This window comes from Lithobates pipiens, unplaced genomic scaffold (genome assembly GCF_037356315.1).
Source record: "Lithobates pipiens isolate NorthernLeopardFrog02 unplaced genomic scaffold, aLitPip1_a1.2 Scaffold_3, whole genome shotgun sequence".
NCBI lineage: Eukaryota > Metazoa > Chordata > Amphibia > Anura > Ranidae > Lithobates > Lithobates pipiens.
The window spans coordinates 32,249,820-32,262,255 of record NW_027507790.1 but is presented as its reverse complement, the minus strand read 5'-3'; the positions used below and the strand labels follow the sequence as shown (position 1 = coordinate 32,262,255).

The 12,436-nt window shown below is 40.2% G+C and overlaps 1 protein-coding gene across 1 annotated transcript in view; it reads left to right on the top strand.

The window, feature by feature from the left end:
* Positions 1 to 12,436, top strand: part of CHEK2 (checkpoint kinase 2) — a 92,675-nt gene that overhangs the window by 65,109 nt on the left and 15,130 nt on the right. Inside the window, exons 11-14 of the mRNA XM_077461416.1 lie at positions 6,486 to 6,649; positions 6,803 to 6,918; positions 8,048 to 8,133; positions 10,648 to 10,719. Coding sequence (XP_077317542.1) covers positions 6,486 to 6,649; positions 6,803 to 6,918; positions 8,048 to 8,133; positions 10,648 to 10,719 — 438 coding nt within the window. The remainder of the gene's footprint in view (positions 1 to 6,485; positions 6,650 to 6,802; positions 6,919 to 8,047; positions 8,134 to 10,647; positions 10,720 to 12,436) is intronic.

Sequence of the window (12,436 nt, the reverse complement as noted above, 5' to 3'; positions counted from 1 at the left end):
TGAACCACTACAGCATGTTCCCTTAGTCCTTCTGACTAGGAAGCGGATATTTTTGGTTGCTATATCCTCAGCAAGGAGGGTTTCAGAATTGGCTCCTCTTTCTTGTAAAGAGCCATATTTGATTATTCATGAGGACAGAGTGGTGTTACGCCCTCATCCAGGCTTTTTGCCTAAAGTGGTTTCAGGCTTACATCTGAATGAAGATGTTGTCCTGCCTTCGTTTTTTTCCCAAGACCATGTTCCAGGGAAGAAAAGTCACTAAACTGTCTTGATGTAGTGAGAGCAGTGAAGATCTATTTAAAGAAAACTGCTCAGATTCGTAAGATTGACGTCTTATTTATTCTGCCAGAGGGTCCTAAAAAAGGACAGGCAGCGTCAAAATCCACTGTTGCTAAGTGGATTTAGCAAGTTATAATTCAAATTTATTACTTAAAGGGAAAGATTCTCCCTTTCAAGTTTAGGCGCACTCTACCAGAGCGGTTGGTGCTTCTTGGGCAGTGCGTCACCAGGCCTCCATGTCTCAGATCTGCAAGGCCGCGACTTGGTCTTCAGTACATACATTTGCAAAATCTTATCAAGTGGATGTAAGATGGAATGAGTATATCGCCTTCGGGCGCAGTGTGCTGCAGGCAGCAGTATAAGTCCTCAGGTCTGGGGGTTACCCTATGGGTTGTGTCTCCCTCCCCTCAAGTAGCATTACTATGGGACATCCCACTAAGTAAATACTTGAGGCTCTGTGTCCTATGATGTATGATAAAGAAAATAGGATTTTTAAAACCGCTTACCTGTAAAATCCTTTTCTTGGAGTACATCATAGGACACAGGGCTCCCGCCCCTCTGTTTTATGGGGTGAGAGTATATTGGTTACAAAAACCGAGTGCTCCTGGAAGGAGGAGGGGTTATATAGGGGAGTCAACTTCCTGTATTGGTTATACCAGTGTCAACACCGGAAGGTAGGCCCAAAACCCACTAAGTAAATACTTGAGGATCTGTGTCCTATGATGTATGATAAAGAAAATTATTTTTCAGGTAAGCTGTTTTAAAAATCCTATTTTTACCACTTCTGTTTCTGAAAGCATTCCTAATTTATAGCATTTTAACACCTGTACACCCCAACAGATTTGTCAGAAAACCTTTACTTTCCTTTCAGAATAAACATTTTCCAAGGGAAACTATACTACAAAATACTGCCACAAATGCGGGCCATTGATTGTGACCAAGATTTGTTAATTTGCACACACAAAGTATTTTCACTAACAAATTTTATTCAAGAAAATGTTGCAAAAATGAATACACTCCAATGAAAGTCTCGTGAGCTAAGCTAAATTTTTGAAAAAATCCTATTTAACAAGAATTCAAGTACAGGTGAATCTAATTACCTATTAAACGGGTGTCCAGCAGACAGTTGTTTATTAAAGGGCATTAATTAACAGAGAAAACCCCTTCCCATTTCATGCTGTCAGCAATGGCACCACATGAAAGAGAAATGTCACAAGGCCTGAGAAAGAAAATCATTTCTTTACACAAGAAAGATGAAGGCTACAAGAAGATCAGCAAAGCTTTACTTATATGTCAGAATATTGTAGCAAAAGTGATACAAAAATGTAACAAAGATGGAACTGCAATCATCTCACAGGGACATCCAGGCCATCCACGGAAGTTAACACCTTGACAGGAACGTCTTCTGATGAGAAGATTTGAAGAAAATGACCATGCAAGTTCACTGCCTTTGGCTAAAGAAGTAGAAAGCCAAACTGGGATCATTGTTTCCAGTGACATAATATGGCGTACACTGCAGAGGAATGCATGGGTGTCTTCCATGGGGGAAGCCTCTGCTAAAGCCCATGCACAAAAAATCCCGCCTAGAATTTGCCGAGGCCCATGCTGAAAAAGAAGACTACTGGGACTTTTTACTCTGAAGTGACCAAGATTAAGGTTTTTGGAACTGATGGCTTCAAAGCTGTATGGCGTCACAAAGGTGAAGAGTACAAAGAAAAATGCATGGTGCCTATAGTGAAACATAGTGGTGGCAGTGTCTTTCTGCATGAGTGCTACTGGTGACAGGGAGCTGCATTTCATTGATGGTATCATGAATTCACAGCTGTACTGCTCCTATATTGAAAGAGAATATGCTACCATCACTCCGTACCCTTGGTCGTTGTGCACTTTTCCAACATGACAATGATCGAAAACACATCTAAGGCCACTGTTGCATTTCTGAAGAAGAACACAATGAAAGTTAATTGGTGGCCAAGTATGTCTCTTCATCTAAGCCCAATTGAACACCTATGGGGAGTTCTAAAGAGACAGGTTGCGCATCACTCCCCATCCAGCATACAGGCTCTAAAAGAGGTTGTTCTTGGAGAATGGAAAAAGATAGATGTTGCAATATGTCGCCAACTTGTTCATTCCATGCCTAGAAGACTTGGTGCTGACCTTACAAATCATGGAGCTCATACAAAATTCTAGGTGTAGTAGTTTTTGTTGTGGGGTGTACTAATTTTTGCATCAACTAGTCTAGGTAAGACGGAAGATTTTGTAATCTAAGTTATATTATTAACCTTACTTTCATGTAATGAGCTAAACACATGTTTTGTAAAACTTTGGCAACATTTTGGAAATTGTTCTTGTTAATTTGAGATAATTAAAAATCTTACTTTTCCAAAGGGGTAAAATGCATGCCACCATTTTTCTAGGTAAATCTATTTCTAAAGGTGCTATTGACATGACATTTTCACCACATGTCAAAAACAACCCATGTAATCCATACATGCAAAGAAACCAAAACAAATAACTTCAGAAATTAAGTTATGTGTAATACAATGGAATGACAGAAAAAAAGTATTGAAGACATGAAAAAAGGGAGTTGCAAAAAAGGCATGGAAAGCCAAGACACCAGCTAAAATCTATTAGTAATTAGAAAGCATGTTCCCTCTCTGCCAGTGCAGCAGAGCCTGACAGGCTGAGAGTTCCAAGCAGTGATTAAATACAACCAAAAGAAAGCTCTATTTCTGTGAAAAAAATAAAAAAAATTAAACTTGGGTACAGTGTTGTGTATGACCACGCAATTGTCATTCAAAGAGTGACAGCGCTGAAAACTAGCCTGGACAGGAACTTGGTTTAAATGCCCAGTAAGCAAGTGGATACTGTATTTATCGGCGTATAACACGCACTTTTTTCCCCTTAAAATCGCGGGTGCGTGTTATACGCCGATCTTCCGCGATTTCTGGGCTCTGATCGGCTTTCAGCCGCCTTCGGCCCTTCTCGCGGCTTTCGGACATCACTGAGGGGACAGCGATGCACAAGGCTGCAATGACGGACAGGCTGCATGACAAAACTGCAATGACGGACAGGCTGCATGACAAGGCTGCAAATGGACATTGATAAGGCTGCATTGATGGGCATTTAAATGTAAGTTTTTTTTCCTTAAATTTCCCTCCTAAACTTGGGGTGCGTGTTATACGCTGTTAAATATGGTAAATCATTTTTAATATTCAAAGCAAACTCGACCATCCATTCATGACTCTACTTTATTTTGCTGAGGAATTACTTTGAAAAATACCCCCCCTGTATAAGGGCAGATGGTTCACAAAGCACTCCCCAAAATCCATTTGCCCCATTAGCTCACGCATGTAAGCAGACGGGTGTCCTTAGTTGAGAAAGTCCATCCTCCCCTCTAGATGAAAGGGAAAAAACATTCCCATTAAGATTCGTGAGATGTATGACATCATTTTGGCCTAGACCAGTAACTAGGAAGCAACTGAAGAAATAAAAAAAAAAATACACTCATATTTGCTAAGGCTAGTAGCATAAGAATTAAAAATAATATTGATAGAAAAAGTTTTGTTCCACTTTAAGTTTCAGTATGTACAGGGGGCATAGCCAGCCTGCTTATGTTTTTGTATACTGGCTGTGTTTGAGTATAGCAGAACTCCAAGCTGTGTAAAACTTTTGGTCACCAGTTCCCTTGTATTTAGTAAGCATCTAATTCTGAATCTGTTCTTATGCAAGCCAGAAATCCCCAGCTTTAGCAAGTTAGGAATTCTGTGGTCTATTTTTTCACTCATTTAATTATTTACGACACAGCGGTATCCCAGCTGTAGTGTGCAAGAAGCATCATATATAGAGATATAGATCAGAAGGAGGGAATTTCACTCAAGCAAATGAGAGGCTGCAGTCCTGTCCAAAATCTACCTCTCAATTGAACTGCAAACTGCCATGGGGAAAATTATAGAAGACTGTCAATAGGGTAGGCTGATTTGTCTTTCTACTGTATTCCTTGGGGGTCTTTTAAAAATTGTTTGAGGTGTAGCTTTTGAAATTTACGTATCAGAACTATGACAGACTCAACTGGTATCAGTGGTAAAACCATGCATGGGACAGGAACAGTCCAAACAAGTTTTTTCCTTTTTACTTTTTTCAGCAAGGCAGAAAACTGTTTTCAATGCAGGAGGCTTTGTACGGGAACACCATAGCATAAAAAAAAATATATATCTGCTTGATCCAGCCACTTAACTAAACTCAAGTCAGTTCCTGACAGTCAGGGTGCCCTTGATTGGATTCCCCAAAACAAACGGGCAGTACTTGTACCATGTGTAGTGTCCTGTTCAGTCTACCTGAAAAGATTTAATCAACTCATCCACCTAGGAAATGGCATAAGCACTATGGGACTTGACCACTGCCTGTTAAATTTATCTATCGCCCCAAATGCCAGCATTTTCTGTACTAGCTTTGCTGTGAGCTTCAGATATCTTGTAAGGTCTTAACTTTACTTTTGATGCTCACGTTTCAACCAGATAATTATGAAAATGCCTCTTGATTTCTCTGAAAGTACATTTTCACCTCCTAAATCAGAGTTTAGCATGTCAGAGACACTGCCTGCATCTCGAATACCTTTTGCTGATGATATTTTTTTAGGGTCTCTTTCTGCTGGGAGAGCCTCCCAATGCTTCCAGTTTTATTATTCTCACGAGAAGAGCAGAAGTTGCTCCCAGCCCGCAACCTCTTGGGACATGTCTGCAGGACCATTTAAAAAGCACAGTGCATCTCACAAATACACAGTGGGCACCCAACTGTGAAACATCAGGAAGTCACAGCCGGCTTCTCACAAGGAAGATAGCGGCTTGTGGACCCAAAGACTAACGGAAAACAGGCCTGGGTGATGACAGCGCAGGACTCCTGGACTGTTGACTTCCTGTTTATTTAAAGGTCAGAGTAAATCCACCAACCAGCAAAGAGCACTACAAGTCCCAGCTTTCAATGCCCAATGTCAGTAGCATCAATAAAAATCATTTCAATCAGGAGGAGGATCAAGAGGCATCTGAGAGGATCCTGCAGCTCCCAGAAAATATGCGGGATGCTGCAAAGCAGCTCAAAACAACAACATAAAAACGAGCATGTGATCCTCATTAGCATTTCCACCAGCACGTGGTAGCGTCCCAGAACGCAGTTTATTGGCTGTCTATTTAAAGATGTCGGAGCAGGTCCCTGTGATGCCGGCCAGGGTATATGGAGCCTGCCATGCTCACAGCCTTGCTTTGTGTCCATCTCGGGGATTCGAGGCCTGCCATTCCACTCACAGCTAAAATTCTTGAAATTCAGCCATCTTTTTTTCTTTTAATAATGTATACTCTCATGCTAATGAGAATCTTGTGCTCATGTTTTCTTTTTGTTAAAAGTCAGCAGCTATATTACTGGACTTTTTTGTGAAAAAAAAAAGGCCAAAGTTCATCTTGAAGTAAAAAAAAAAGGGTTTCAAGAAAGTAAATTTAATAAAATCGCTAAAAAAAAAAATTAGTAAAATTCGCAGGGTTCTGTGAATGATGTACAACTACTGTCGTCCTTCTTGGCCGATGGCTTGTTTGTAGTTCTCAATGAAGTGCGAGGGCACTGGTGAGCATCCTCCTCATTCATTGATTTCTTCCTGCAGTTCAGGAACTGCCTGCCCATATCCGAGGTTTGGGCAGACAGTGTAGTGACAATCTACTTGATTTCCTGCATTGCCTATTTATTGAGGTGAAAAAACACCTGGCAGTGACCGCCCCCCAGCCCCCTGTTTTTTACTTTCCTGAGCCCTAGAACTTGACCCACGGGGACACACTGTCTCTCTGCCCGGGGTTCTCGACTCTTGATTGGATAGATGGATAACAGCACAGCCATCGGCTCCCGCTGCTGTCAATCAAATCCAATGCCACGGGGCCTGCATTCGGCTTCTATGGACGTCGAATGCTGGACTCTGTAGGGTGGGCCGCAAGGTAACCCCCCGGGAGAGCGGTTCTCCCAGGGGGTTATCTGATGTGGGGAGAAGCCGCCCAGGGACCCCAGAAGAGCAGGTTCGAAACAAGCTGCAAAACCAGCTGCACAGTGGAGGTAAGTATGAACTGTTAATTTTTTTTTTAATATAAAACAAACCCTTACAATCACTTTAAGTTGAAATTATTGTTATTTACTGTCCTGTTTCAGTATATATTACTGCTATTTTACAGATCACAGACTTTGGCCAGTCCAAAATTCTTGGAGAAACCTTATTAATGAAGACACTATGTGGAACCCCTACCTATTTAGCTCCTGAAGTGCTAAACACAGCTGGCACAGCTGGATACAGTAGTGCAGTGGATTTCTGGAGTTTGGGAGTCATTCTTTTTGTATGGTAAGTATGTTGGGGCTTATTTATTATTTGGATGTAGAAAAAAAATGAGATGTCGTATTGCTTTTTTTTTTTTTTTTCCTATTGTTGCATATTAATGACTAATACCAGTTGACAGCTGTAATGCATGTTGTCCCTGTTATTTTTGTATTGTAGCCTTAGTGGATACCCACCATTTTCTGAGAGCCATAATAAAATGCCACTTAAAGATCAGATCACAGGAGGACATTATACATTTATATCTGGTGCTTGGAAGAATGTATCACAAACAGGTATGGAAATGAATGACTGTGCCAATGTACTAACTTAGTCACTTATCTCACATGCACAGTCAACTTTCAAGTGTCAGGACCTAAAATCTCAGTTTGGTCACAAAACTGTGCCGCAAAGTTACAGCTGGTTCCTAACTATTTTGAACCTTATCTGCTGAGATAAAGAAAGCTTTATATTCCCTGGCTCCTTTAAAGTGGCTGTAAACCGTTTAGATATCCCCAGTGAAGTGAATGGCCTCAGGTGATACACAGATATGAAACAAATCCTCATACATAAGTTGTATCTGTTTCTGTCCTCTCTCTTTCTTGCATCCATTCAAAGTGCTGCATTTTAAAGCTTGGCTGCGAGTTCAGAAAAAGTGGGTGGAGAGTTGAAATTGCTCTCTGCAGAGCTCAGTGAGGAGAGCTCTGGGAGCTGATTGGAGGGAAGAAAAACACCCCCTTCACACAGCTCACGGGCACATCACTGAGGCTGCCAATTTGCTGGAGCTCCCTCCCCTGTCACCACTTTTCTCTTGGTGTCAGGAAAACTTGTCAGAAGTGACTCGTGCTGATAACAGAGGAATGAAGCAGCAGACAGAAATGACACGTAATAATCTTAATTGAGACAAGTACACACTATAGATGGATATGCTTTGTTCATATTTAATGTTTGAGGTTTACAACCACTCTAAATTAAGCCTAACCTGGCCTAAACTTTTTTTCTCGGGTAAAACAATTTTTAAGGGCAGAAAACTCTACCTGCAAGTACATGTGTCTTAGTCTTCAGAGTTTTCTGTGGCACCTCCCTAATTCTAGGTCCATAATGTACATGAAAATTAGATTTCTGTCTGGGTCTAGATTAAACCCTGCTTCTTCCTGGGACTGTACCGCCCCTATCATCGAACTTTCAAACCCCATAACTTCAGTGTGCAGTAGAGACCATTTCAGTTGATGGTTAAATGGCAGGGAAGCATAGCAGGGTTGATTTGAAGATGAACTTGGGTACCCCAGCCTCTACACAGTGTTTCCTTAGAAAAATAATATGGGCCATGTCAGGGTCATTTCAAACATGCCTACTGGTTTTTAGATTTGATTCACTGGTTTCTTCATTTCACTTTGATTTAATCTAGACAATATATTTTTAAAGCTCTAGATCTTGTGAAGAAACTGTTAGTTGTTGATCCAGAGAAGAGACTGACAACAAGGGAAGCCTTGGAACACCCTTGGCTACAGGTAAGAATGCACATTTTTAGTAAGCCAAAATGGTGGCACCGTTAAAACCATTAAAATAAACAAGGAGGCCAGCTATCCTGAATAATGTTTGGTGAATACCAATACTAAACCATCATTTACACTGAAAAGTAAAGAAGGAAGGAGAAGTATTAACTGTACTTGAAGAGCTACTATGACATTAGTTATTTCATTGCATTTTGAAAATTGTTAACATGCAGACTAGAGTGATTTCCTTTATCAGCACGTTTCATCAGCTACATGCAAAGGATTACTTTCTTCTGGAGTAAGGGCTATGTATAGCAGAGGAAAATGTTGGCATTTGACATGAGCCAGGCCTACCATATCTAATATATGTGCACATTGGGCTATGACAACTGCAGTACGTGCTCTGCAATGTCCAGATCCAGAGTAAAAAAGGAGCAGTAAATTGTATTTTTTTTTTTTTTTTAAGTTTGTGCATTTTTAAACGTGTTTTTGATATTTTTTATGCTATATAATATTATTTTACAAATCAGTGTATTAATATATAACACAGGAATTTCAAGGCACTATGGATTAGCACACAACAGATGCTTGTGTGCTTTTGGGTTCTGTTTGTCCAGTTGAAGTCTCATTCTTAGCAATACGAAATCAAACCATACAATAGTGCACAATATTCCATGTGAAGTAAAGTGACCAGTAATGAAAGTGAAAGTCTTTCTTTGGACCAGGACTTCGTTGTTACATCCAACAGGAAAAACACAAGCGTATCTGACTCACTGCCATATGGTATGTGCGTCCACCATTGTTGGTAAGAGTACCTCATTGTGTGTCTATAGAACCGGTGTTCCCCGTGTTTCAAGCAACGTATCCCTTCTCAGTTATTGTCTCCGAGACATCATTGATCATTTTATCTGCATTCAAGTTCTCCAAGAGAGACTTTCACAAACCAGTTTCATTACTGGTCACTGGACTTCACATTGAATATTGTGCACTATTGTATGGTTTGATTTCACATCTATTTGGGTACATGTCATTTATGACCCTAAGTGTTTAAGCGCTACACGTATGTTTTTCTAAATCTGTTTGACTTTGTTTGAGTGTTAGCTGCTATAGAAAGTTATTTCCTTAATTTTCTGATTTGTTTTGGTTTAGCACAGTATTATCTTCCCTCTTTTTTTTTTTTTTTTTTTTGCTCGTTCATAGCAATAGTTATTGCTTTCGTGTGTGTGTAAAATTGAGCTTGAGCTACTGATCTCTGTAAACAAGGTTTACATCAAAGAAGCAATCTGAGTCTGAAAATCATGAAAGGGAGCTTAAAATTTTACCCACTGGATCAAAAGGTGAATACAAAATATTACTATGCAGTAATTTATATTTACCGAACTAAATTGTGTAATCTACTGAGCATAATATATAAAACCAATAAGCATTTCCTTTGAACAACAATCTCTTTAACACGTGTGTAGCTACCCTGGGAAGGTTTTAGACTTCCTAAAAATCGTGTAAGGTAAATCTAAACCCAATCATTATAATCTCAGATGCTTTAACATGGTAAAGCTGACCTTGCATTAAAATGTAACATCTACTAAATTCTTCCTGATGAAGACTGCATGCTAACACTCTTTATGCAGGCATGGTTTATTGTTGTCACTAAACCAGTCTAGAGAAATAATTTGTAGCTAACCCTAGACTGAGTGTATGTAGACAGAAAGCAACAGAGGTTGGAGATCATCTGCACAGAGGTACACAAAAAGGTGAAAACTGTGTTACAAAAAAAAGTGTATATCGGGAATAAAAATGTTCTACAACTTTTCAATAGAAACACATTTTCCCATTGTTTATCTCTTTAAAAAAAGCTGTAAGTATAGAAAAATACCTGATGATGATTTTACCAGAAATCCAATGTGCTCCTGTTTGATCTGAAAACACTGCCCCTGCTGCACTAAAATCCCAGCAGTGTTATCAGACCTGCTTGGGTTCCGCTGTATTTTGGTAAAACTTTTTCCTGTTCTACCACCCTCTGGATTTAGCACCGTGCCCATGTGCATTATCTGCCACACCTGCTGCTGTCAATCACAGCCAGTGAGCAGAGCCAAGCTGTTCTGTGTGTTTATAGATGCACACAGCCTGGCTCAGGAGCAAACCCACAGGTGCGCCCCCATTGGAAGCATCATCCTATGGTGGTGCACTGAGAAGAGGAGGAGCCTAGGGTGCCTTTTGGGGGGCCCCACAAGAGGAGGTTTGGGTTAGCTCTGTGCAATACATTGCAAAGAGCAGGTAAGTATAACATGTTTATTTTAGAAAGAAAAACAAAAGCCTTTACAATCGCTTTAAAGTATTGGTTAGTCACTCGTTTATTATGTAAAATGTTTTTAGCGATTCCCTTCAAACCAGCTTGTGCAAAACACTGTGATCTTGTGCTTCAGTCTAATCTCTATGTATATTTTCTTTTAGCTTTTTAGCTCTTGGAACTTTCCCTTTAATATTTTCAGTGCAGAGTTATTTAATGTTGCAATGTTCGTTTTTCCTCAGGATGAGGACCTGAAAAGGACTGCTGAAAGGTTAATGTATGATGATGCTCACCCAATGCCTCCTCCCTCACAGGTAAATAATTTTTATTGCCAGTTAGATTACATGATGATAGCACCATAAGAAGAGATAATAATCCTTGATGGTTATTTCTGCTTGGAATGAAATTTGTGTCTTTGTGTGTAGATAGACGAATGTCATCCTTTTAATGTAAATAATTCTGGTAACCACTTCCTCCAACCTGACACTTATATGCAGCCTCTCGGGTGGTGGGCTTTAACACAGAGCGTCTGCATGTATGTGGCCCTAGGTAAACGCTTTACTGTGCTAAAAGCACGCTCCCAGCACAGTAACAAACGGGTACCGGAAAACCCCCGTTGCATACTTGAAGGGCCAAGAGATGGCAGCCGGAAAAGGTTAATGAGTATTAAAATGACTCGGAATCATTTGTATAAAACAAGGGGGCAAAAAGCGTTTTATGACAAATTCCCACTTCCTTAATCCTCATCTAAGCAAGAATGATGTGCAGTTAGGTAACCGTTTTCCAGTGTGGTCCACAGCCACCCTGTAGGTGTGTGCACCTGCTGCATTTAGAGCGGGTCACACTCTGCTGTCATGCAAATTGGATGTGGGGAAATCCGCAAAAAAAAATACTGTAGTTCTTTAGGCTGGCCATGCACTGTGTAAATTTCAGTCAGTTCCTGATGAACCGGACAAAATTAACTTAGTGGGTGGATTGTAGGCCATTCCTGTCTGACAGTCTTTGATTGAAAAATAGATGAAGCTCGGTGGAAAATAGATGGCTAAACAGGGCTTGCATCCAAAAGCTCAGCAGGGGGATTCATTCATCTGCGCTGCATAGAGTGGATGGGAGGATTCTTATATTAATTTTTTTTTTTCCTTCAATCTATAGCGTGAAGGCCAAAAATCTATCAGTGATTGACCAACCTAAAGTCTGGTATGCTCGAGCTGAACATCCGCCAGTTCAAGCAGGAACCGGCTGACTGTAGGTCTGTGTGTACAGCTGTCTTTTCAACAGAAGGCTAACAACTGGCTTCTGTTGAACAATCCTGTTGGGAAACCAGCATTTGATCAGTGTGTTCTGGTGAAGAGGGAGTCCCCCCGTCCCAATATATCTCAGCAGGAGAGATCCCTACATCAGCAGCATCATTTGTGTTGATGCAGGGATCTATTTTTTTTTTTTTTTCATTACACTGATTGAACAAAAACATACTTTTTTTATATACTCAGCTTTAGTAGCACTGCCTGGTCACTGTGCTTGCTCACGTCTTGCAAATCTGACTTAACTGCAGACAATAGAAACTTTCTATAAGGCTAACTGAACTAATCTCAACAGTATAGATCTAAACCGAGTCACTAAAATATATAATCTTTTACAGTTGTTTTCAGGCATTCCAAATTTGAAATTCTTCATTAACCACTTGCCTATTGGTCACTTTCTGACCAGGCCTATTTTCAGCTATAAGTGCTATCGCACTTTGAATGACAATTACGCTGTACCCAGATTAAATTTTATCACTTTTTTGAGACAGACAGAGCTTTCTTCTGGTGGTATTCAATCACCATTGGGTTTTTTATTTTTTGATAAAAAAAAAAGACCAAAAATTTCTGTTTTCGTTTCTGTTAGAAAGTTTGCAAATAAGTAATTTTTCTTCTTCACTGATGTATTCTGATGAGGAGGCACTGATGGGGCTGCACTGACAATTTAGGACACTTATGATCAGTGCCCTGATTATCAGTGGAAATGTCCCCAGTCACAGGATAGCCGGTT